The sequence below is a fragment of the Prorops nasuta genome, unplaced genomic scaffold (genome assembly GCF_024137725.1).
Source record: "Prorops nasuta isolate Cenicafe-Biocafe unplaced genomic scaffold, Cenicafe_Pnas_1.2 PNAS00003, whole genome shotgun sequence".
NCBI classification, from domain to species: domain Eukaryota; kingdom Metazoa; phylum Arthropoda; class Insecta; order Hymenoptera; family Bethylidae; genus Prorops; species Prorops nasuta.
Genome location: NW_027116800.1, coordinates 3,767,583 through 3,794,260, shown reverse-complemented (window position 1 = coordinate 3,794,260; position 26,678 = coordinate 3,767,583). Strand labels below are relative to the sequence as shown.

Below are 26,678 nucleotides of genomic sequence, written 5' to 3'. Positions count from 1 at the left end.
ATTAATTCTTACGATCCTCTTTTCATACAATCTCTTGTAAGTTTATTATTCCTATGGAATTATTAAGGCAAACCCCTAAGAAAGAGTAAAAGCAGTTTTTTTTTACAAAATAAGTGCAAAAGAGATTTTTTTTTAGTTTACTTAATACATAAAATATGGTTTTTATGTATACACTTTTAATATATACGTACAAAAGACTATTAAAGGTATTGCAATATTTTGATTTATTTATTAATGAATGATGGCTATTGATTCTATATAGTTATTTTTTTTAATAAGCAGTAAAACGAATGATAGTACACTATAGTATACTTTATGTTAAATGTATTGAATTGCGATAGTCTTTTATTATTACAAATGTTAGAAACTAAAAAATACTCAAAATATGTTACATGTAATATAAAGAACTAACAAATTATTTCATGTTATATTATTTTTATTTGTGTTAAAATTATAAAAATAAAAAAATGTTTTACAACTACAAATAATTTTATACACTTAACTCCTTACTCTTTATAATATAATTAAGAAAAGTAATTTAGTACTATCTGTCGTTGTTTTAATCTACCAGCTGCTAAATCTGGATTAATTCTGCGAATGTTTCTTTCGCGCACATTATCTTCAATATTATTATCATTTATATTAATTCCAAAATCTAATTCTTCATAATTATCCAATTCTAATGGCATTGGAACATTCTTATTTATACATATATTGTGTAATATAGCTATAGCACATGTGTATATAATTTTAGATGCTGTTGGTGGCGAATAGTGTAGAACTCTATGTTTTAGCAGGCATCTAAAGCGCATTTTTAATACTCCTTTGCATTGCTCTACTAACGATCGGCATCTCATTTGTTTTTTATTATATAACTCTTCCGGACTATTTTCAGCTGCATCTGCTATGGGAGTCATCATCCACGGTCTTAAAGAATATCCTGAATCACCTATATTTAGACATAAAAGTATCATATTTTTATCTTTTTATTTTAACATATCTTTAAATATCTTACCTAGTAAGTGAAAATTCTTGTTTGGATTTTGCCTATATAAATGAACTATCGCATTTTTTACATTTGAATTATTCCAAATATAAGTATCATGAGCACTACCAGGATAACGTGCATTAATATTCATTATTTTTAACCGCCAATCACAGATCTGTAATGAAATACTATGTATTATTATAACAAACATTTATTTGATCTTTCCTGATATAGATTTACATTCGTGCATGTATACGTATGTACAAGTTAATAATATAAGTTTCGAACCTTACCAGTTGGGTATTAATTGAATGATAACCTTTTCTGTTTACATATATATGTTCAGGATTAATATTTCCTGTCGGAGGAAAAATAGCAATGTGTGTACAGTCAATACATCCTAAGGTTCCAGGAAATTCAAATTTTCTATAGAATCTAAAACAAAAGAGTTATATGATTTAAATAATCAAAATAATAACATAGTATTAATATTTCATATTTATTTTCTATAGTATTACAAGAGATTTATATATTTATGACCAAAGATAATTGTCGCATGAGGCATAATACATAATATCTCATAATACATAATGTATAAAGAAATCTTAATCAGTTTTTCATTTTTATGTATAGAGAAAAAATGAAAAACTTTAATTAGAGAGAAAATATTCCTTCATGTATTAAAGCCTTATGCAAAAGTTCATACTCAAAGGCTTTACTGCGTTCGTAATTCGTTCATTTCTGCAATGGTGTTGGGAAATTTGATCCATTCATTCATTATTTCTGGTCTGGTCATTACATTTATTACTTCGTGAATACAACGGGATACAGTTGGTTGACTGACAGCCATGTAAATATTATTTCCAATATCCATCTGGTAGGAACCACTGGCAAAGAATCGTAATGCTGTCATAACCTGAACAAAATACTTTTGTGTTTATTGTTATGAACTTATTCATATTTACAGGCTACGTTTTAATACTCACTGTCAGTACTGAAAGTCTACAGTCCATGTGATATAAGAGATAACATAGATTTTTTAGGTATTGGCAATGAATATTGAAAAATAGCTATAATTAATGTGTATGCTAATGTCAATTTGTAGTTAATTATTTTTAGATTATTTGCTTGTATACTACATACCCTAGGTGTGGTAAAAACCTATAGAAATTTAATACTGGTTGTAATAAATTAGCAACTAATAGAAATTAATATTACTAAATACCTTTATTAAAAATATATATGCATACAAGTAAAAAATTATTAAACAACAATAATTAATCAGTGAGGCCAATTTATTATAACCATTAATTACATGTTTAGACGTTGTAAGCACGTCATGCATGTACTCATATAAGTTACTTAAAATGTTAACACAGATGTTTTAAATATTTTATAATAATTACCTTAGTTGTAGAATCAAGTGCAGATATTCTTGTTTGTGGATTTAAATGTGGTTCCACACGATTAATAACATAATTTGCTGCATTTTTGCTTAAACGGAACAATTGTATGAATTGTTCATTAGTCAAATCAAAAGGATCGTCTCTAATATGAAAAAATCTCCTTGGCTCTTCTATTATTTCAGCATTTTCTAATACATTTATTACTGGTACATTCACTATTATATCGTCCAAATTCATTATACAATACACGAGCGTATACGTTTCAACTGAAAAGAGTGGTCTGACCCACTCGTTGTGTTACGAATAGTAATTTGCGTATACGTTTCACGTACGACAGTCAAGAATGCTGTTCTAGGGATTTTCCATTGGGATCATTCGCAACTCGCCACTTACGTATACGCAACTACTTCAAGAATAGGCCCCCAGGGTTCTTCCTTGACATGTTCACGCATTTCGCCGACGGGGCCTAAAGTGGAAGATTTATGGGATTGACAGACGCGACACGTTTTGATGTACTTTACAACTGACTGATAAATGCCGGGCCAATAAAAGTCTTGCGCAACGCGAGCATACGTTTTTTCGATACCGAGATGCCCCGATTGCGGAGGGTCGTGAGCATCGTTCAGTGCACGTTGACGACTTTCTAGTGGTAACACAAGTTTCCAAGCGTGGGCGTCGGGGACGGAACTTTCAATAAGGGAATTCGGCCTATGGTAGTAAAGTTTATCCTCACTTACTGTCCAATCAGGGTATTTAGAAGGACATTCGGAAACGTTTTTAAGGCGGAACTGGTACCATTCATCCTGGGAAGTACCAATGGCGGAAAGGGCGGTGGTGAGGGAAGGGTACATACGTGACAGGGTATCCGGAACAACGTTAATAGATCCTTTCCGATGTTGGATCGTCATGTTGTATGATTGTAATGCTAGGGACCATCGTGCCAATCTACCGCTAGGTTCGCGTAACTTCTGGAGCCACTGGAGACTACTATGATCGGTAATGACTTTGAATTCTGTCCCTTCGATATACGGTCGGAATTTCTTAACTGCCCATAATACTGCTAAGCACTCTTTTTCCGTAGTGCAATAATTACGTTCAGCCGGCGTCAGGACACGACTAGCAAAGATAACGGGGAGTTCTACGCCATCCTTTTCTTGAGTTAACACGGCTCCAATAGCCGTATTACTAGCATCTGTTTGGACGGTGAACGGTTGGGTGAAGTCAGGACGCAACAAGACGGGAGTATCCATAAGAGCGGATTTTAGTTCTTCAAACGCTGTTTGTTGCTCCTGATCCCATGTCCACGGAACATCCTTTTTCAATAGTTGGGTTAACGGAACTTTGAGTTGGGAGAAGTTATCAATAAAGCGGGCATACCACCCGACCATTCCTAGAAATCGTTGGAGGTCTTTAACGGAACGGGGAGCGGGGTAATCGACGATAAGGGCAGTCTTGTCAGGGTCAATCTTCAATCCTTTGGTGTCGATGATGTAACCAAGTATTTGACCTGTGAGCAGCATAATTCACTTTTTTCCAAATTAATGTTCAAGTTCGCATCCCTCAGAGCCTTTAACACAGCTTCCACATACGCTAGATGTTCCGGGAACGATTCATTAACAATTATTATATCATCTAGGTATGCAAATACATGTAGGGACCACTCCGGGCGAATGAGACGGTCCATCAATCTTTGAAAGGTAGCTGGGGCATTCGTGAGACCGAAAGGCATGCGCTTGAAATGGAATAAGCCACATCTGGGTACCGTGAAGGCCGTAATTTCTTGGCTCTCGGAATCTAAAGGCACTTGAAAGTACGCCTGACTTAGGTCCAATTTGGTGATATACTTGGCAATCCTTAAGCTCTCCAAAATGCCATCCATATTAGGAAGAGGGTAGGCGTCCTTTTTAGTCACTCGATTTACATCCCGAAAGTCTATACAAAAACGGTATTTTCCATTAGACTTAGAAATCAGAACGGGGCAGCTACTCCAGGTGCTATGAGAAGGTGCAATGATACCGGTTTGGAGCATTTCTCGCACTTCTGCCTGAGCAATTTTTAACATAGCCGGTGACATTCTTCTCGGCTGTTATTTAATCGGTGGATGGTTCTGGACATCAATATGATGACTGGTCAACGGGGTAGGCGGAAAAAGTTGATCGGAAGGTAGCAGTAAAGTTTGACAAAACCGTTGTAAGGTCATCTTTTCGTCCTCAGAAGGTTGTAAGATGGTGATGCTGGATACGGAAAGTTCTAAGGCAGGAGTGTCGTCGTCAGACATATTGAAATTACGGGACGGAACTGAGCGGGTACTCCATTCTCCGGTGGCGAAGTTGATGGATATTTGTAGTTTTTGGAGGAAATCCATTCCCACGATGCATTCATATTCCAATGATTCTACAATTCGCAACTGGACGATCTGTTTTCGGGATGCTAGGTATATAGTAATCGGAACAATTCCTTGAACGGGTGCTATAGCTCCGTTAGCTACTCTGATCGATTCGTTCGTATCTTGCCACCAAGGTTGAAGTTTTTCTCCAATTTTCTTTCCCAAGTACGAAGTTACTGCTCCACTGTCAACCAAGGCTATGAATTCGTATCTAACTAGATGTAACTTCAAACCGAACCGATTGTCCATTCCCACTAAGGCATTCGGGGTAGGAAGAGGCATATAGCCTACTGGGGAAATCAGACCATCTGACGTTGAAGGAGGAGGAGAAGGATCACAGGGTCGAAGTGTCCTCCTATTTACTCGTTTCCCGGATCTGCCGGAGCGGTTTTAGAGCAGGTAGGGCAGGACCTATATACGGAATTTGGGAGGCCACCACGGAAACAAGAGTCCACGGGTGTAGGGGCAAGAGGGATACAGGTGTCCAAATCGGTGGCAATTCCAACAGGAACCAATTATCGGCAGGTTTTTTGGAGTATTAGGGTCGGAATACGCGGGACTGCCGGGAAGGGGTTCATTCATGGACGGAACGGTTGGGGGCGGTACGAGAAGGGAAGGGGAAGGAACGGCTTCCACAGGTTTAGCGACTGGTTTAGGCGGTGTGGGCTTTTTGGTGGTTTTCTTGACCGCGGCGTTTTTATGAGTCGTAGGAGGTATCACTGGGATGGTTTCCTGGGATGTTGAAATATCGTTTTCTTCTATGGCGGCGTTGGCTCGCTTGCGCCCTTTCGGTGGGTGGAACGCTTCAGCTGGGAACAATGATTGCTCTGGAGGTGGTGGTTATGGATGCTTGATACGTTCCCTTACTCGTTCATTATCGATTGCCGTACAATTCTTCAATAATTCTGGAAAAGAGCTAATCCTTTCTCTCGAAATCTTCTTGCGATACTCGGGACGTAAATTTTCATATGCCAAATCCAGCTGTCGTTCCATTTCCATCGGAGGGCTGATCCGTCTGAGAATCCTTCGCAACTTCGTGAGGAATTCCAACGGTGGTTCCCCGGTCTCGCTTGTGTCCTTGCTTCGGCTTCTCTTCGGATAACGTACGCCGGATGGGTCATAATAAACGTTCCTGTAAACGCCGCTAAGAACGCGCGATACGAGTGCCACTGGGAGTAATCTAACCTATACCATGATAACGCGGAGCCGGAAAGGGTAGCGGGTAGGGCTCGTAATACCTCAACTTCGTTAAAATCATGACCCTGTATTACCTTATGTAACGTGGTTAAGTATTCTCGCAGATCCTCCTGGGGATTTCCCGAAAACTTAGGCACAAACTGATGCAGCGTCTCCCAAATCTTCGATTCACGCTGGAGCCTAGTTTCGGAGAAGGTCGCTGAGGCACGGAAAGGGTTCAGCAACATGATAGAAGGGTCCTCTATTTCGCAATTATCCGGCAAGGGCGGTAAGGTCGTATCATAGGTGGGGACGGAATGATAAGGGGCGGAATGGAAGGGCAGGGAATACGAGGAGACGGAACGGGGAGGTAAGATATTGGCGGAGGCGGAACGAGAAGGAACTGAGTACGGAGGGACTGAATAAAAGGTGTCGGGGTTGACGTTGTTTCGAAAAGACGGAGCAGTGTGGGGAGCGGACTGGTGCTGACTAGGATGGGGTCGAGATGGATGCACGGCACCTTTTGGTTTGCTGGCACATCCCGACTCCGTCATGACTTGACTCATGGTAACCGGAACTGGAGTACTATTACTACCAGGGCAGGTCCAGGTCGCATCATGAAGAGAAGATTGCATAGGATGTACCATGGGAGCATAACTTCGATCTCGTCCATTGGTAACATCCGCAGATGGAAGATTTCGGGAGGAGAACAGGGCGGTACGGAGGGCGGAACGGGGAAAAGGGGTACGGGAGGAAGGAGGAGTACGGGACGGAAGAGGGTTACTTGTCAGAGTAGAGTTTTCCACAGCTAGAGGAGAAGAAAAGTTCACTGAATGTCGCTGGGGAAGAGGTACAGGGGTAGGTGGTATCTCGTCGGTATCCAAGTTGATCAGCATTCGATCTGCCATGTCCTCTTGTCGATCTCTTGTAACGGGGCCGAAATCATTCGCGGGCATCTGTGGGGTTTCGCGGAACATGTCAACACTATTGGTGTGACCTTCAGGAAAATATGAATCCCAATAGTAGGACCTTCTAGCTGTATGGGAGACTCTCAGCTCCTCGCTCCGGTCCGCGTCGCTCAGATCCTGTTCATTACTCCACCGAGTGTCCATGTTCCTAAAATGGAAACGCGAAAGAAAACGAAAAAACCGATCCCACAAAATTGACAAGTCTCCCGACAGACTCAATTGGTACGATCGCAGAAGTAATAAGACCGTTTCCGCGGGAAATACTCGAACAATATTGCGATAAGATTCTAATGTTCTACACGGGGGGAGAAAGGGGGAAGAATGACTCATCACCTACCTTTAACAGCGAAGGACCCTTGTTCTTTCTTTCTATCTCTCCTTCTCTCTTCCTCTCTCTCTCTTTCTCTGTCTGCTTGACAAGATGGCGGGCGGAACAAAATGGCGGGCGGCAACGGCGAGTCGGCACTTAGTCTCAATAATTCAATCACTGAAAATGATTTATACGAGTCCACTCATAAGTCGTCCCTCCGGAGGATCGACTATTCACCCGCACTGCCACGCGTTCCCGGAAGAAAACCCGATCGAACCCGTGGAAGCACAGCCGGCAAAAATAGGGAAAATTCACTGAATACTAAGAGCAAAATGGCCGATTTGCGGGCTATTAAGAATCCTTCAAGATGGCAGGGCCCCACGTTGGGCGCCAATTTGTAATGAGCGGAAATTAAAACTCACCCAAAACTAAATAAAAACACTATTTTATTTCATAAAAGAAATCACACACGAATAATAGAAATTATCGGGTCACCCTGCCAGGATTCACGCACACTTATCATACAAATTAGTCACTTTGCTCTACACATCACACACACGGCATACTAAGAAAAGTGTGGAAAGAATAAGAAAAGGAATTACGGAAAAGGGGGATCGAGTTATGAGACTGAAGATAGCCGCGACTTTCTAGCCGCGAGTTCAGGAAACGCACAGCATGAAGTTGGCGAGTCACCCGGTATACGAAATCGGTGGCACTCCTACTTTCAATCGAGTTTTTTAAAAATAAAGAAATTTGTTTAATTTCCTTTAACAAGACATTTTGAAGCTGCTTAAATTCGGAATCAAACAGTATGGATTTCGCGAGGGTTTGCGACTCCCTTAATACCCTTTGTTAACTGAGAAGTGAACAGAATACGACTTAGATAGATGAACTGCCGTTTTCTAACTTTGGGCTGGATTTTTGAAATAGCAGGAAACTTTTAAAATTTGTGTCTCTTATACAGTCTTTTAGTCCATTAAATTCTGAATAAAACCATATGCATTTCGAGAGGGTTCGCGACTCCCTTAATGCCCTTTTTATAACCAAGATGTAACCAGAATTCAGAATAGATGGATAACCTAACGTTTTCTGTCTTTGGGCTGAATTTTTAAATAGCAGGCATTATTTTAAATTTTTTTCACATACACAGTCTCAAAGCCCAATTAATTCTGAATATAACAATATGCATTTCGAAAGGGTTCGCGACTCCCTTAATGCCCTTTTTTAACCAAGAAGTAACCAGAAATCAGAATAGATAGATAAACTAACGTTTTCTGTCTTTGGGCTGAATTTTTAAATAGCAGGCATTTTTAAAAATATTTTTTCACATACACAGCCTCAAAGCCCATTAAATTCTGAATATAACGATATGCATTTCGAAAGGGTTCGCGACTCCCTTAATGCCCTTTTTTAACCAAAAACTAAACAGAATTCAGAATAGACAGAAAACGTTAGTTTTTCCATCTATTCTGAATTCTGATTACTTCTTGGTTAGAAAAAAGCATTAAGGGAATCGTAAACCTTCACGAAATGCATATAGTTTTATTGAGAATTTAATGGGCTAGAAGACTGTGAATGTAAAAAAATTAAAAAAAATGCCTGCTATTTAAAAAATCCAGCCCAAAGATAGAAAACATTAGTTTATCCATCTATTCTGAATTCTGTTTAGTTTTTGGATAAAAAAGGGCATTAAGGAAGTCGCGAACCCTCACGAAATCCATACTCTTTTATTGAGAATTTAATGGGCTAGAGGACTGTGTAGGTGAAAAAAATTTAAAAAATTTCCTGCTATTTAAAACATTCAGCCCAAAGTTAGAAAACGGCAGTTCATCTATCTAAGTCATATTCTGTTCATTTCTCAGTTAACAAAGGGCATTAAGGGAGTTGCGAACCCTCACGAAATGCATACCATTTTATTGACAATTTAATGGGCCAAAAGACTGTATAGGAGAAAAAAATTAAAAAAATTTCCGCTATTTCAAAAATCTAGCACAAAGAGAGAAAACGTCAGTTTATCTATCTATTTCGAGTTCTGTTCACTTTTTGATTAAAAAAGGGTATTAAGGGAGTCGCGAACCCTCTCGAAATGCATATAGTTTCATTCTGAATTTAATGGGCTAAAAGACTGTATTGGAGAAAAACATTAAAAGAATGTCCTGCTATTTAAAAAATTCAGCCCAAAGTTATAGAACGTCAGTTTATGGTATAAAAAGTTAAATTTCTCAGTTAAAAAAGGGCATTAAGGGAGTCGCGAACCCTCCCGGAATTCATACTGTTAGATCCAGAATTTAAAGAGCTACATAAGTGTGTAGTTAAAAAAAATTTTAATTCCTTCTATTTGGAAAACGTAGCCGAAAGTTCGAAAACCTGAATATATTTAGTTAAACTTTTATTTTTAGCTAAGAAAAGACATTAAGGATGTCGCCAACACGTATGATTCTTATTTCTTTTGATGGGGAATGTAATAAGATACTAGAAATTATGATTAAATATATTTTGTTTAAATTTTCCTATGTTGATGGAATAATAGATGAAATAAAGATTATTTTCAACTACTGCTTGGCAAATTTATTTTTCAAGGATGCACAAAATTCTACAGTTGTTGTATTAATTAGATGGAGTTTTCTTACATGGTATAGGAGCGCTATAACATTTGCTTGATACTTCGCCGAACAATTCATTCAGCTCTGCTCGAATTTTTGTTCTTTTTTCAGTTTTCAATTGTGAATCTTTAATATAATAAATAAATGTGGCAATTCCCTTTCTGCAGTTGTCCATATCTTCATCTGAGAAATTTATATTTACTCCTGTGCATATAATGAGCATCCACCAACACACATGTACTCCGCAATTAACGTTTAATTTTCTATGCTTTCTGTATTGAAGAGGAATATCTGTCGGGGTGAAATATTTCCACTCTTTCCAATTAATATTAATATTTTCTCTTTGAAAAACTTTCACAGTAAAAATACAAAAGTTATTTATTAAAGTTGGCGAAGGCTTCGAATGCAAGGAGTCAATATAGACAAGTATCTTCTCGGTTACATCGACTACCAATAGTGTCCAATGTTGTTTTGCAAAATCGAAAACCGGTGCTAACCAAATCGAAATTTTATAAAGATTTCTACTACTTATCCAGTTGATGTAACCTTTCGAAATATGACCCGACATTATCTTCGAAATTAAATGTGTATCAAATATTTCTACAATTTCATCATTTATATTAATTAAATCCTGACAAAGAATACCGAATGCATTTATTATCGAATCGTCGACATATGAATCTGCAGAAAGGGAATTAAAACTATGTTTATCTATTATAATATTACCAATATTTTTATACAATTCAGGAAATCCTTTTGGGTATTTCGTCTTCGATGATAAAAATTGTCTTAAATATTCAGTAGAGTTTAAAAGAGTATCCGTAGATATTATAGTGCCTTTTTGTTTTGATGATATAGCCACAGATCTGATGTCTGTTGGTGCAGAGGTTTCTTCGATACTTTGAGAAAGTGTTATGCCATCAATCTCACAAATATTTTTATCTTCTTGAAATTTTAGGCATTCGATTTTTTTAGCCTATTTAAAATAAAAATTGCAGGTGCTTCTCTTTCCTTTCTTCCTCCATGTTTCTTCTGCAAGATTTATATTCTCTTCTTTTGCAACTAATTTTTTCATTTTCTTTCTATAAAGCTTATATTTCCTTTCATTTAGTCTTGCTTCTAATATTTCTCCAATTGTTTGAATAAATCTAGGAAGCAATATTTTTTTTTTGAATATATCATGTTTTATGATTTTAAACCAATTTTCAATTGGTGAATTTGAATCCCTCGTTATATTTAAATCTTTCACTATTACTGCAGACCATAAGGGGAAATACGGAAATAAATATTTTAATACATGCTTTACTAACTTCATATTATGGTATTCATTTGATTTCTCTAAATTGGAAGTTTTGTTTTTAGCTATAAACTGATCAAATTCATATTGAAACATCTTATAAAAGGGCGAGACATTCAAATTTGATTCATTAGAATTTTGTTCGCATTCTTGCTCACATTCGTCTTCGCATTCATCCAACTCATCATCAAAATCATTTATATTCATTTCACATGGGTCATCTAGATTCATTTCATCGTCAATTTCATCTATATCATGTTTATCGCAATTATATTGATAATGTCTATTATCATGAAAGAAAGTGAGGCTTTTATCTCTTTTCGTAGAATTATATAATTGAGCAAATATATTCAAAATGGTCAAAATAACACAATACTTCTTTAACAGTCGTAGAATGGATTAATTTTGTTATTGCCATGATAGCAATCTTTCGATGGGATGGAATTTCGCAGAAAGAACGAACTTTTTTAATAAAATTCTTAATGAAATGAGTCGAACAGATATGAATTTTGGTCAGTCTTGAAAAAGACCGTCTCTTCAGCATTTATATATTTATAACAATATGTTAGGTTATCGCGAAGGTGAATTTTATTAAAGCCTTGTGTGATGGCTTGAATGAGTGCAAGGCTAAAATCTGTTTCCACTTTTACAATATGTGGTGCTCTTCAAGATAATTTCTTCAAATTTTGGTCTAATAGTCCTATAAAACTACCTATCGATTGAATATCGTGGTCAGATGTAACAAACTCAGCAATAGGTAACAGACTTAATCCTTTAATGTCTTGTAATACCAAAGCATAATAATAAACGCGTTTATCACAATTAAGGGGGTCTTTGATTATTGTGCCAGTTGCATCAAAATGAAGGAGTGTCTGTTCTTTAGGTATCGACAATAAGTAATTTAATTGCTTCTCGGTAAAAAGAACCGTGTGTACCGGTGTAACAGCATGATGCTGGATATATCCATGAACAATATCATCAGGAAATTTGTTTCTAAAATGGCTAATAAGTTTTAATAAGAATATATCAGGGTCAGAATCAAGATCGTGCCTTTTATTATTTTCAGATGATATTTTCTGTAGAACTTCTAAGCTAGGCGCGTTTGCGAAGTCTCCATATTTAAAATGAGATTTAACCTCATTTAGTATCATTTTGTATTTTTCTAGAAACGGCGTGAAGCTTTGGAGATTATCTGCTATTCTTTTTCTCTCTTCTTTAGAAATAAATTTTCGACAGAATTCATCTTTTTCGTGTTTTGTTTTTCCAATAATTATAACTAAAACACGTGTATCTTTATAGGGTGCTTGGATAGGTGTTACGGCTTTAAAAACATATTCCGTGCAAGTTGAAAACTTGCACTGAGCTTTTGCATAGAAATGTGTTTTTCGACAACCTTTATCAACTTGGCACTTATTGTCCTTAAAACTTAAAACGCAATCGTAATATTTTCTAAATATATTATAAAAAGCTGTCGTCCACCCTGACTTTAAAGATCTCTGCCCTGTCCAATAATTCTCCCAGAAAGAGGCTGCAATTACAGGGGTTTTCTCTAACAGCGGAACATAGGAGATTTCGTGTTATTTGTCTACAGTAAATATTACTATAGTCAAATTACTGTTTTCCATTTAATTTAAATATTAAACGTAGTAACCAAGATTGATTGAGTAAAATGACATTTATAATGGATAATAAAAGCAATTAAACTAAAATAACCATTAAATTGTAACTATCTACGCTTTTATTAATTATAATAATGTATAGTAAGTGCTTCATTGCTATAGTTAAATAACACAATCCTATGTTCCGCTGTTAGAGAAAAACCCTGTATAATGTAACTATTACTACTAGAATTCGTATTGTCTACAGTTGAATTATTTGAACTTTCATAAAAATCAAACGAAGCTGAGCTACACAGAACGCACCGTATGAATTTAGCTGAACACAAACTGTAGATTTTTCGATAGTTGGAAAACGCCAAATCTCGAAAACGCGAAACAAAGCAATGCGGGTACGATGTAAAACAGTATTGTAGTCCCACTTGATATAGGGTGCGTACACGGAGACGCTATTTAGCGCTATTTGTGCTACTGCGCGGAGAAAATTGCCTATTATATGTGCGCAGTAGCGTTGATAGCGTCTCCGTGAACGCACTCATCATCATTCGTCAACATTTATACTAACCGATAGCATGAAAGTAACGGTTTAATAAATCGCAAAATAATCATTAAACAAATGAGTAGAGTAGCAATGCGGTTCCGATGACAGGGAGTGGGGGAAGCTGTTTTGTGGTGTGGAAGGGGGATGGGTGGGGATAAGACTCTCTTAGTATGGTAGTGGTGGGGATGAGGAAGGAAAGGGTCTTATAGTGGGATCGAGTTTGATTAGGGAGGGTGGGGGTATTTTTCACCCTATGTCACAGTTGGAAGGTCTTATAGTGGGACCGAGTTTGGTTAGGGTGGGGGTATTTTTCACCCTATGTCACAGTTGGAAGGTCTTATATTGGGACCGTGTTTGGTTAGGGAGGGGGTATTTTTCACCCTATGGTACCGTTGGTTAGTTATCCTACGGGGCCCTAATTGAGGGAAGGTTTTTTCACCCTGTTTCGATCTTTTATGTATTGAATATAGGTTATTTCATAATCTGGAGAGCTGGACGGGTAAACAGTACAATGTTATACGTTCAAATATAAATCTCCTTTATTGCTTACGTTAGTTCTCGAATTTGCGGGAAAAAACCCACGGACGTGGTGGGAAAACCCAACTCCGCCTTGATTTCGATGATCTCTCACGAACTGGGTGAATTGACCACTTACAAACCATTTGAAGCTTATGCTTCCTTATCAATCGCCTTTTATATATTTGCGAACCTATCGTTCTAATCACTCTGCGCTCCTAGACCCCAATGCCCCAGTCTCCAATCTTCCCCACTCTCGTCTCCTCCTGTCCCATAGCATCGGGTCACGAGGTCTACGAAGATCGCCGATGTCCCACGATGACCATTCGCACCACACGACTCACCCATTCGCCCTACACATGTCCATAATCCAGCGGGTCTTATGAATCCTAAACATCCCACCCACCTTCGTCTTCTGACGAAATAACTACTGTCCGCTCACCATGCTAACTGGAGTCACTACCTCAGTTGGTAGAGGTAGTGGACTAAGACGCGTGATTGGACGTTTTAAGGTGGAAGTCCCTGTTCGGATGGTCACCACTCTCACCAAACCATCTTCTCCTGGATGTACATCAGTTATTTTTGCTAAAGGCCACTTGGAAGGAGGGTATCGGTCATCGTGCACTACTACAAGTTGTCCCACTACAAAATTCTCATTTGTTCCCCTCCATTTGGTCCTTTCTTGAAGATGGTGAAGGTACTCACGTGACCAACGTTTCCAGAAACCTTGATGAATCCTGCTTAGCAGCTGATACCGTGTCAAACGGTTTACAGGAATCTCTTCTAGAGGTACATCAGGAATTAACCCCGACGACCCACCAATCAGGAAATGCGATGGAGTCAAAGCGTGTAAGTCCTCAAGGTCGCCAGAAAGTGGACAGAGAGGCAGTGAATTTAAACATGCCTCAATTTCGGCGAGTACAGTGGCCATCTCCTCGAATGTAAGAGCATGCTCTCCGATGACTCTCACCAAATGATGTTTCGTAGCTCGTACTCCAGCCTCCCACAGTCCTCCGAAATGAGGGGAGCTAGGAGGAATAAATTCCCATTCTATTCCTTGGTTTGCTAAATCTTCGGATATTTCTGAATAAAAATCAGAGGAAATTCTGAATAATGCTCTTATTTCCTTATCAGCTCCTTGAAAGTTTGTTCCATTATCGCTGTAAAGCTTCTTGCATAGTCCTCTTCGACTCGTAAATCGGCGAAAGGCGGCGATGAATGATTGCGTAGTCAAGTCACTAACTGCTTCCAGATGAATGGCCTTCGTTGAGAAACAGATGAACAGCGCTATATATCCCTTGTAGCTACGATGTCCTCTCCCCTTTGTGGTTCTCAACCTAAACGGTCCTGCATAGTCTAATCCCGATACAGTAAAAGGTCTAGACGGAGTGGTCCTAGCAGATGGTAGCGCACCCATCAGTTGCTTGCTTAAAGTCGGCCGCGCGCGAAAACAACGAGTACATGCGCGAACATGGCGCTTCACTAGTCCGGACGCTCCGATTATCCATGCTCGCTGTAGTAGCGTGCCTAAAGTAAGGGTCGGACCTCCATGAAGTGATAATTGATGCGCAGATTGAATAAAAATCTGGCTCAAATTCGACCGTTTGGGTAAAATTGGCGGATGTTTCGCCGGAAACGGCAAAGCCGAGTGTGTCAACCTTCCGCCAACTCGTATAATATCCTCATCGTTAAGGAATGGATGCAATTTATAAAGAACGCTACTCTTTGAGAGTGGTTGACTTGCTCGAAGTCGTGCGAGTTCCTCTTTGAAAGCCGAACCTTGGGCCAAGCGAATTGCAGAGCTGAGAGCTTTATGCAACTCTTCAGTTTTTAAAAAACCTGTGTATACCCTTTCCTTTCTCTTTAGTCGTCTATAATTGTTAGCCCATCGTATACAGAAGGCGATAACACGTGTTAATTTCGAAAGAGAAGAATATCTTGTTAATAAAGAATTTTCGTTACCAGGTTGCACAGCAGCGAACACGTTACTACAAATCTCTGATGGTTTAGCAGTGATAGGTTGCTCTGGCCAACGATCCACTGACTCCTGTAACCATGCCGGACCCTGCCACCAGAGGCTCAAATTCTTTAAACAACTAGAGTCCAGCCCTCTAGTTGCCAAATCGGCTGGATTATCGTGTGTAGATACATATTTCCAGATTGCAGTAGGAAGTTCCGTTTGTATATAGGACACCCTGTTCGCCACGAACACCTTCCAGCATGACGGATGTTTTCGTATCCATGCAAGTACATCCCTACTATCAGACCAAGCGGTTATCGAAAGATCTTTAAAATATTCCAATCGTCTAATGTACTTCATTAGTTTTACTAGCAAAACAGCCCCACAAAGTTCCAATTTTGGTATGGAGATTGTTTTTACTGGAGCAACCTTGCTTTTGGCAATCAAAAGTGAGGTTCGAAATGTTCCATCACTGTTGATAGCTCGTAAATAGATTGCAGCGGAATACGCTCTCATAGAGCTATCTGCAAATCCATGGATTTCGCACCTTGACGATCCATCTAATCCTAAATATCGAGGAATCGAAATATCCGACAAACGAGAAAGATTAACACAATAATTATTCCAACGGTTTAAAAAATCTGCTTGAAGAGGTGTATCCCAGTCTACCTTTAAAATCCAGAGATCCTGAAGTAGGATTTTGGCACGAACGACTATTGGTGCTAGCCAGCCTAACGGATCAAATAGGCGAGCTACATTCGAAAGTATTAATCGCTTGGTTACTTCTTGAAACTCTAGTTGGTTAAGTTGTACCTTGAATCCAAAAGAATCATTCGATTGATGCCACAAAATACCTAAGGCTTTTACCAAGTGATCCGTCTCAATTGTTTTACTAGTATTGGCTGAATAATCAACAATTGACCCTAATGGAAATAAGTCTGGAACATTCGCAGCCCATTTATCTAAACTAATGCCAGCTGTTTCCAATATACCAATCAATTGATTTTTTATTTCTAACGCATCCTCCAGGTTTTCAGCTCCCGAAAATATGTCATCAACGTAAATGTAATGCTGAAGGCAATGCGCTCCCAGAGGAAATCGTTGACCTTCGTCGATGGCAAGTTTTTTCAGAGTCCTAATCGCCAAATATGGCGCAGAAGCAGTACCATAAGTTACCGTAGTTAGATAATAGTCTTTGGGAGGCTGCGTCATCTCCGTAGACCAAAGAATGCGCTAAAGATTTTGATCCGTTTCGTTTATTCTTATCTGTCGAAACATTTTGACGATATCGGCAGTAAACACAAAGCGATGTAATCTCCAATTGGTTAATATAAGAGATAGATCGCTTTGAAGTGATGGTCCAGTTAAAAGGAATTTATTCAAACTATGTTGCTCAGGCGTACGTCGAGAGGCATCAAAAACCACCCTAATCTTTCGTTTTAACACACCGTGCTGAATGACCGCGTGATGTGGTAGATACCAAGCATTGGAAGATGAAATCTCTTCCTTAGGAACAGGTCTCATATGACCTAATTCCTCATATTCAAGCATAAACTTTCGATATTCTTGCGCCAAAGTTGGATCACGTTCAAATTTACGATGCATTGCCATCAAAGAATTAAGTGCTATTCTTTTACTTTGATCTGATACTGAAGGTAAATCCCCTTTTAAGGGTAATCTGACGATATATCGGCCTTTGGAATCACGTGAATGAGTTGTAACGAAAAGTCTTTCGCACAATTCATCATCTGGATTTAATATATTTTGAGGAACTGGAACCTCTTCAACCGACCAAAATCGTCTAAGAATTTCAGTGACATCATCAATGGCAACACTATGTGCTGCAATTCGAGCGATTCTATTCTCCCCCTGTGGATTTGTACCTCCTATCGAACCTGAGAAGATCCAACCCAGTTTAGTATGCTGCGCGACAACATTAAGATCCCCTATTTGTTTTAAACCTTCCTTTATTACAGTCGCGTATGCCTCGGCTCCTAAAATCATTTCAATTTCTCCTGGAAAATAAAAATTAGGATCCGCCCACCGTAATCCTCTGAATAAGACTAAACTTGTGGATGGTATTGCTTTAGAAGGAAGCCTATTGGCTAGTCGAGGTAAAACTAACGCGCAAAGATCAAATTCGCTAGCAATTTCGAAATTTGATTTAATTCGAATTGAAACTTGTGAACGAGCAATTAGATTTTTTGAAGACCCTACTCCACAGATAGGTACATGTATTCGTTCGCGACCGAGTTTAAGAAATTGCACCATAGACTCTGAGATGAATGTTACCTCAGAGCCCTGATCCAGCAGTGCCCTTGCTTGTAATTTTGTTCTACATGAGCCTATGAGAATAATTTGCACTGTCGGCAGTAACGATATACTACCTCCGAAAGAACTTTGAACTGTAAATGAGGATTCCCCTTCTAGTCAACTACTGGTCGCATCAGATCCTTTCAACGGTGGCAAGCTTGAAACTGAATCTATTTCTGACGATTCTTGTACTTGCCCCTTCTCTTTATGCAGAAGTGTATGATGGTTACGTTGACATTTCTTGCAACCTCTTTTCGATTGGCAATTCCTTACTGCATGCCGCCCTAAAGAATTAAAACATAACCCGAGCTTGCGAATCTCTTCATGTCTATCACCTGGCTTTTTTGTTTTAAATTTATCGCAACGACCGATGTAATGCTCTTCTGAACAAACAGGACATTTCAAATTTTCAGTACCCTTTGATTTTGCCCCTACATGATAAACCTTAATAGATGGCTTCGAATTATGTGAAAACGAACGTTTTCCCTGTGCCAATATTCTGGGATTAGATGATTGAGATTCTACTGAAAGCAGCGCCTGAATTGTTCCTTCTAAAAATTCAGTCATCTCCCGAAAAGTGGGAGGCCTTTTCCTCAATTCTACTATATTTGCTTCAGAATCAGAAAGCATCCCTCTGGTACTAAGATAGGTTTCCCACGCTTTTCTCGTTATCGTATCCAAACGCTCACTTAAAATGACAACCAATAAGTCATCCCATGAGTCAACAGGTCTACCCAAATTGCGCAACATTCTTACTCTGTGGTTCATATCATCAACCAAACTCCTTAACCCTAGAGCCGATTCCGCTTTTAATGGTGGTGACTTTATCAACGATAAAGTCAAATGATAAATTTGTAATCGTAGATCCGAAAATCTTTCTTTCAATGCTTTCCACGTAGAATTATAATTAGCTTCTGTTATTGCCACATCCTTGACAAAATCGGCTGCTGATTCTATTAAACATCCCATCAAATATTGCAATTTTACGACATTCGAAATCTGAGGCTTTTCGTGAATAAGCGACACGAAACTATTCTCGAAAGCCTCCCAATCCTCATAATGACCCGTGAATTGAGGTAAATCTATTTTGGGCAGATGTAGGCTATGGCAAAACATCTGATTAGAATCCTGTCCATTACTTGCATGGGACGAAATCGAACTTGTGGAAGGCTCGTTATTCTGAAGTATTGCTAATTCTTGGGAAAGTTCATCATTACATTCATCTCGTATACTTTCAGTGGCGGCGAACAGGGAGCCCGTTATATATGTGTCCCCAATTGCATCATCACGAGTGATGATCTCGTCGTGTGATTTGCAAAATTCCGTGCAATAATTTTGAAGCTTTTCCTTTCGGTCTCGAACTAGTGAAATTGTAATGCGGTTTCTTTGTATAGCTCGAAATGCTGGAAGTATCCGCGATATGTTATTAGCGCGTTCGCGTTGTTGAGTTATCAATTTCCTCGTAGCAATGGGTGCCATGCTTATATTATGTCAAATCCGCTAACCGAATACAAAGGTTATGAGGCGTTCCGCCGCTATTTAGAAACAGACGCTCTGATGCGCACCGGCTTGTCGAACTACGTTTCGTCTTTTCAAAGCGTTGTTAATTCATACAAGAATTTCTTATTACAAATGAATTTAGAGTCTCTTACATAATTACACTAATGTTTTGAATCTTATTTACTAAATATTATAAATTTTCTATCTTACAATATTCGCACTATTATCAAGAACCACTAAACATTTGAATGATCACCCAGATGAATCTATTTTAATCTTCGGTATTGCCCAACAATCAAGCCTCCCAGATTATCCGGCTCGAAGGACCAATGTTTCGATCTTTTATGTATTGAATATAGGTTATTTCATAATCTGGAGAGCTGGACGGGTAAACAATACATAGTTATACGTTCAAATATAAATCTCCTTTATTGCTTACGTTAGTTCTCGAATTTGCGGGAAAAAACCCACGGACGTGGTGGGAAAACCCAACTCCGCCTTGATTTCGATGATCTCTCACGAACTGGGTGAATTGACCACTTACAAACCACTTGAAGCTTATGCCTCCTTATCAATCGCCTTTTATATATTTGCGAACCTATCGTTCTATTCACTTTGCGCTCCTAGACCCCAATGCCCCAGTCTCCAATCTTCCCCACTCTCGTCTCCTCCTGTCCCATAGCATCGGGTCACGAGGTCTACGAAGATCGCCGATGTCCCACGATGACCATTCGCACCACACGACTCACCCATTCGCCATACACATGTCCATAATCCAGCGGGTCTTATGAATCCCAAACACACCCTTAGAAGTCGATGGTTAGTTACCCTACGTAGCCTAACTATTTTCGACTCTGCTACACAGATAAACTAGGTTGAGTTAATTGCTAGTTCCGGTAGTCACCGCTAGGTGACTGCCTTCCTTAATCTTCTTTCGCGCTAATGGTATTTTAATATTACGTAATTACACACACGGGTGAACTAGTTCAATTTAAAAAAGATGTTTGACTAAAATTATACATTCGCGGTACCACGGGGTACGGCTATAGAGAAGCTAGCCTTCAAGAGGAGGATGTGGATGAAACAGGAGGATGAGGAGGAGGAGGATGAGACATGGAGACTGGATGAGTAACTGATAGTAAAACTTTAGTTATTGAATAAAAAACAGTTTTAAGAATTTTTATAGCCTTCCCTGACTTATCTTTTAGCCATTTTTAGCTTTTCAGGTAAGCATATCATACGATTCATCTAACAAGTAGGCTAGGTATCAGAAAGGGAAAGAGTTGTTAGTGCACTTCATTTTTTTGGAGGAGTAGGTAAAGCAAAAAAAAAACATAACTTTTACCTAGACTTTAAGAAACTGTATTAGCACCATTCTAGCGATTGGAGAACTGATTGTAGAGTGTGCAGATATCTTCTAGAACGGATATGCTTGAGCACCGGACGTCTGAGATCGTGCCATGACTTGTTCAAAACAAACGTCTAGATTAATGTTACTTGATTTATGACCCCTTTAGAGCTCCGATTTTTTCATATTCTCTCATTTTTTTATATGTCTAGCTATCGAGAGGAATGTGCTCGTAAATTTTCCCGTTTCACTTTTCACTTAAGAAAAGTCTGCAACACGTTTATGCAATTAAAAGAATTCTGGAGAACCCACTGGTAACGTGTCATGACTTGTTTAACGCAAATTTTCCCTAGTTCACTTTAGAAAAGTCTACAATATAATTATGCAATTAAAAGAATTCAGGAGAAACCGCTTGTAACGTGTTACGATTTGTTTGACGCAAATTTCGTAGGCGGGCAAGAATACCCAACCACCCAAATATTAACTACCAATAAGAATGCATCTCATCCCCTTCCATGAATGCATCTCACCCCTTCCACCATTTTTAAAACCCTTGTTATTAGCAATCGGGAAATTTCAGTCAGTCAGTTTTCATTAGAAGCTTCAAGGAGGTGAAAGATCCAGTGCAAAGCTATATTCCGAATATTTTCCTTGCTGTACCACAGAAACACTTTTGGGTGGTAAGAATTATTCTTTTATTATTATTCTCTTTTCTTGCTATTCTATTTCAATGTTTTTCTTTTCTCAATTTCTATGTTTTTTCACAGAAAAAAGGATTTAACCAAGATCAATGCACTTGCAAGTATAACTTACGAACCTAAGACTTTCGTAAAACTGAATACTTTTGAGGAGAATAAGGAGTATCAAATCACTGAATTAGTGAAAATTAAGACCAAATATGGAGAGAAATTAATAGCGAAGCTGGCTACAGACGAATGGTTCTTCCTACCCTCAAGGATGATGAAATTACTGGAGTCGCCTGAACTAATCAAAGAACTTCAAAATGCTGCATCAGCGAATACATTAAAAATCTTATATGTTGGAGGACGATACAATAATTTAGAATTTAAAGTTACCCAATGATAATCATAAGATAAATTTTGGAAATTTTTGAAGGAATGTTTTTAAGGAATGACATCAATAAATGTTTATTATATCTTATTTATTTATCTTTTCTTTATCCCTCACTACATTAGTAAGATACATATAAATCTAGTCTATTAACTTACATTTCTAACAATACTAGTAAGCGGGTTATATTCAACGATTTTATCATGTATAATTAAACAAAACGCAGTAGTATTACTTGGAATATTTCTAGTACAATCAATCTCAATTTTAACGTCAACAGTGCCTGACTTTATAGATTCATTTTGATGCGAACAATCGATGACGAAGAGAGGACCGTATTCCACAAAGTTTTTGTAATTAAGCATTGGTTTCGACTGTTTTTCTCCTGCATAATATGAATGGATAAATTTAACATACATATCATATAGTACAGAATAACGGTTTTTTTTCGCTATCTCTATCAATTCGGTCATATGGATAAAATTTTGAATTCAGATAGACTTTAACATCACGAACAGAACTGTCATTGAATCTAAGCACCTCCGTATGCTGCGTACTCTTCTTATTTTGTCTAAATGCTAGTATAACATATCGAGGATTCTCCAATTGTGTTGCAACTTTTACGGCCCATGTATGCCTCTGTGTTTCAGGTAGAAATGGATATTCGTAGAGTTCCCAGGAACGAAAAGCCATGGTTAGACTTTTGTTTTGCTCAATCAAACGTAGAAATTTAAGTTTTGTATAATCATTCAGTGATACATGAGGAATCCTCCACTGCACTTTTTGCAAATCAATTTTGGAGTTGATGATTTTTCTCGAAGAATGTAGTGAATTTATATCATTACGTGCTCCAATAAGAACCAGTTCATGACGTGCATTTATTATAACTCTTCTGTAGTCTTCACAAAAACCCAACAGTATTTGCAATGGTACACAAAAGTTGAAGTGATTCGTAGACCTATGATCTGTTAGAAACCATCCTGAATGACGTAGACTTGCACTTTCCTCAGCAGTTAAGGAGATGAGATTCTTCATGGAGCTAGTAATACCCACATTCTTGCAGCGATCAATCTCAATACCATTCAATTCATAACGAATTTCATCAAACAAGAATGCCATGGAATTACAGTCAAGTCCTACGACATTTTGGGTTGCTGCATCCGGAGCACGGGTTCCAACGATTATCTTTCCCTCAATGTAGAGATAACTTTCACAGGGTAGAAGAATTAAATCTTGCTGTTTTATAGGAATTCGAATTTCATCACTATTTCCCAATGAGGCATTTGCATAAGGATTGTATGCATGCATTTCCATTTTAGTGATGCGATTGTCGAACACCGGTTGAGCGGTTACATCTAATGGATTCATTTTTATTTCTAACGTTGAAACCCAGTGATTGTAGAAAGGTGATATTTCTTCTTGTTAATGATGCTCCAACGTTACCTTCGCTCAATGTATTTTGGCCTCCAGCGTTACCGTCACTCAATGTATTCTGTCCTGCTGCAGCAGTTGGACTGATAGGCTCATCGAGTATCGGTGATTTATAAGTATTCTTGTAAATCAACATTTTCTAATATGTAAACGAATTGTGATTTCTTCACCTCCGAAATTTACTATACGATCTTCCTGATCGAGAATACGCAAGGTGAGACGGTCAATTACTTTCGCAATGACTGGCAAGTAAATGACGTTCTTCGGTGTTTCTGCGATTTTATAACCTGGCGGAACACTCGGAAAAAATTCATGTATAACATGTCGAGGTCTACCGTTTGTGTACGCACCCGCTGTAATGTTGCATTCAATTCGTAGAATATTTACTCTTATAATGTTTACGGGCTCGTCTGATTCAGCTAGTGTGTTCGATGGAATAACACGATCTGATGAAAAACCCAACAAAGAGCCTATATTGTTAGGTTGTGTAAAATCAATCTGATATTTACACTTTATTTCACTTTTTAATGTATTATTATTAGCACGTAGAACAATTACTTCTTCTTCATCACCTTCGAACATCTGAGCACGTAAAAAGTCATTTATAGCATTGAGCTCATAACAACCTGTAGGTATAGTTAGCTCCTGATCATCAACGTAAAATATATTGTTTGTCTCATGAACATTAGAGATTGAATTGAAGCTCTGAAAGTCTACGAGACCGAGTTCATAATGTCCATCTCGAAGATCGATCGGGGGGAAAAAATCTAACCCCAATACCGAGTCACGGCCAGAGAGTGTAACTGTTAAAGACATTGTTCACGTAGAAACTTGACATACAACTGACCGCATATGCTTGAATCATACGATTGATATTGGTCGTGGTTGTAGTAGATTATAGCAGAAGGTCCAAAATATTCCACAAATTCAATTGGAGGTTTTAAATTTCCGAAGGAATCGAAATACTTAACGTGCTTATTACGTTTAACGTAAGCGACCCAATGTGTTCCAGGACCTTGTTCGTCATCAAGATTCACAATTGCGCACTCATTGCGTTGCGCATTTTGAGGTAGAGATGTACGCATAAAGACTCCCCGAAAATGTGGTATTTTACGGCAGACGTTTGATAATTGCATATTACTAGTAGGTCCAGATTTAGGAAGTCCATTTATTTTCTTTTCCTTTTCCTTTTCACTCCCTCTGCTATTCGACTGTATGGTGCGATGTATAAATCTTGTCCCCGTCTCGCTTCCATTAAGCGATTGTGTCGATGCGTTTCTTCCAATTGTTTTTTGGCTCCTTTGGTGTCGTTTACAGACTTTGCTATACCTGCCGCACCGCCAGCTAATGCGCCCACCGCACTCAGCAGCGGAAGCAATGGTAATAAACCCCCCCGTTTTGTTTTAGTAAGTGACTTTTTCCTCAATAAACCACCTCGTTTTTTGGGTACACGAATTTTTCTTTTCTTCGTACTTTTTCTAGACACTCGCAGTCCTAAGCCGAGTTTCCGTTTTGTATTCATTGATGCCCAGAGAGCAGTCGCTGTCGCTCGTTCACCTACGGATGAGTCACTAGCTATGATACGTTGTCGTGCACGGCGTGCAAGTACTTTATCAGCATGATGACGCGAGGGCAGGTCCTTATATACTGAATATGCGATATCATGCTCACGGCAAGCATCATCCAGAGGGTTTATTCCTCGATCACCACGTGCTAACCGTTCATGAAGGCGAGTACCTGGACCGCAATAATTGTAGCCAGGTACATGCAGCTCGAAGGGTAATTTATTTAGCAGCTTATTGAAAAAAGATCCACAACCATGTCTCATCATGTTATGCTTTCCTAACGGGTTCGTTGACACATCCAGCAATTTTTTATTGAAGGCGGTATTCCATCAAAATGATCTCGATTAGGTAAATTATAATGTTCCGTACAGGCACGATATTGTTGCACTTCAGGATCTGCACGAATGTGCTCAGGCAATTTACACCAAACAAGTCGAATACTGTTTGGAAAGCGCTTCAATAGTAAAATTTTTGGAATGTATTCAAGCTGCTCAATAGTTAAATCCTCTAAACGTAGCACATCTAACGTTAACAACGACATAATGAGAACTGATGAGATAATCTGCTTCAAGCCTATAAATAGCTTGCATGATCATAGAGTTTTACAGTTATGGATTTCGTAAAGCAACCACTGCACATTCGTGTCTCCAACGCCGATCGCTTTATTGTCGGTGGGGGTTGTGGAGGAAGGAGTAAACGTCATGGATCCCTACTTCCATCTACAATTCGTAGTATAATTTGCGGACCTTCGAATTGCGGTAAAACAAACGTACTGCTTAGTCTCGTAAAAAGTCCTAACGGTGTGAGATTTGAAAATATTGATGTATACTCAAAGTCGCTTCAACAACCCAAGTATCAATACCTTGAACGGTTATTAAAAGGACTAAAGGGTATTGGATATTTTAAATTTTCAAACAATAGCGACGTTGTAAAGGTAACTGAGGCGTTATCCAATTCTATTTTCATATTTGATGATGTTGCTAACGATAAGCAGGATAATATCAGAGACTACTTCTCCATAGGTAGACATTCAAATATTGACTGCTTCTACCTCTGCCAGACTTATGCTAAAATTCCTAAACACATGATTCGTGATAATGCAAATCTTCTCATAATCTTTAAGCAAGATGGTACTAATTTAAAACATTTATAACGATCATGTAAACACGGATATGTCATTTGAAAAATTCAATGAATTGTGTTCAAAGTTCTGGCACCATGATGGATTTCTAGTGATCGACAAGGATAGTACAATTCAAAATGGTAGATATCGGTAAGGTTTCGATGAGTATGCTAAGATTAAATAGTATACCGTTTGCTTAAGATTGTTCAGTTTAGAGCTAAGTGTCCATCAAAACACACACACATCAAATGAGCGTGGAATAAACCTAGTATAAACGTGGAAATAAAAACGTGGACTGAACCTGGATTGAACGTGGATTGAACATGGTTTCAACGTGGAAACGTAGATTGAACGTTGATTGAACGTGGAAAACATGGAAAGCAGGAAAATGGAAGAAAAGATGCTGCTTAAGAAGTTTGCCGCGAAAAGTAAAGTAATTCGTGAAAAATATCGTGCACTCAAATCAGGAAGAGAAATGATGGAAACCAATTTAAATGAAACTTTTAAACCAATTGTTGAGTCATTGAAGAAGCTAACTGAACATAATGAGATGACCTTCG

At 38.5% G+C, this 26,678-nt stretch overlaps 2 protein-coding genes across 2 annotated transcripts; both read right to left on the bottom strand.

The window, feature by feature from the left end:
* Positions 1–472: 472 nt before the first annotated feature.
* On the bottom strand, positions 473–2,631 carry LOC136784213 (putative nuclease HARBI1). Its single transcript, XM_066744759.1, has 6 exons — positions 2,395–2,631; positions 1,708–1,904; positions 1,282–1,423; positions 1,016–1,163; positions 546–949; positions 473–478 (listed from the first exon to the last, which is right to left on the bottom strand). The coding sequence occupies exons 1-6, from the start codon at positions 2,629–2,631 to the stop codon at positions 473–475; spliced, it is 1,134 nt and encodes a 377-aa protein (XP_066600856.1).
* A 14,369-nt stretch (positions 2,632–17,000) lies between these two features.
* LOC136784196 (uncharacterized) lies at positions 17,001–19,559 on the bottom strand. The gene is made up of 2 exons (XM_066744726.1): positions 18,206–19,559; positions 17,001–18,112 (listed from the first exon to the last, which is right to left on the bottom strand). Exons 1-2 carry the CDS (start codon positions 19,557–19,559, stop codon positions 17,001–17,003), a joined length of 2,466 nt encoding a protein of 821 aa, XP_066600823.1.
* Between the last annotated feature and the right edge of the window lie 7,119 nt (positions 19,560–26,678).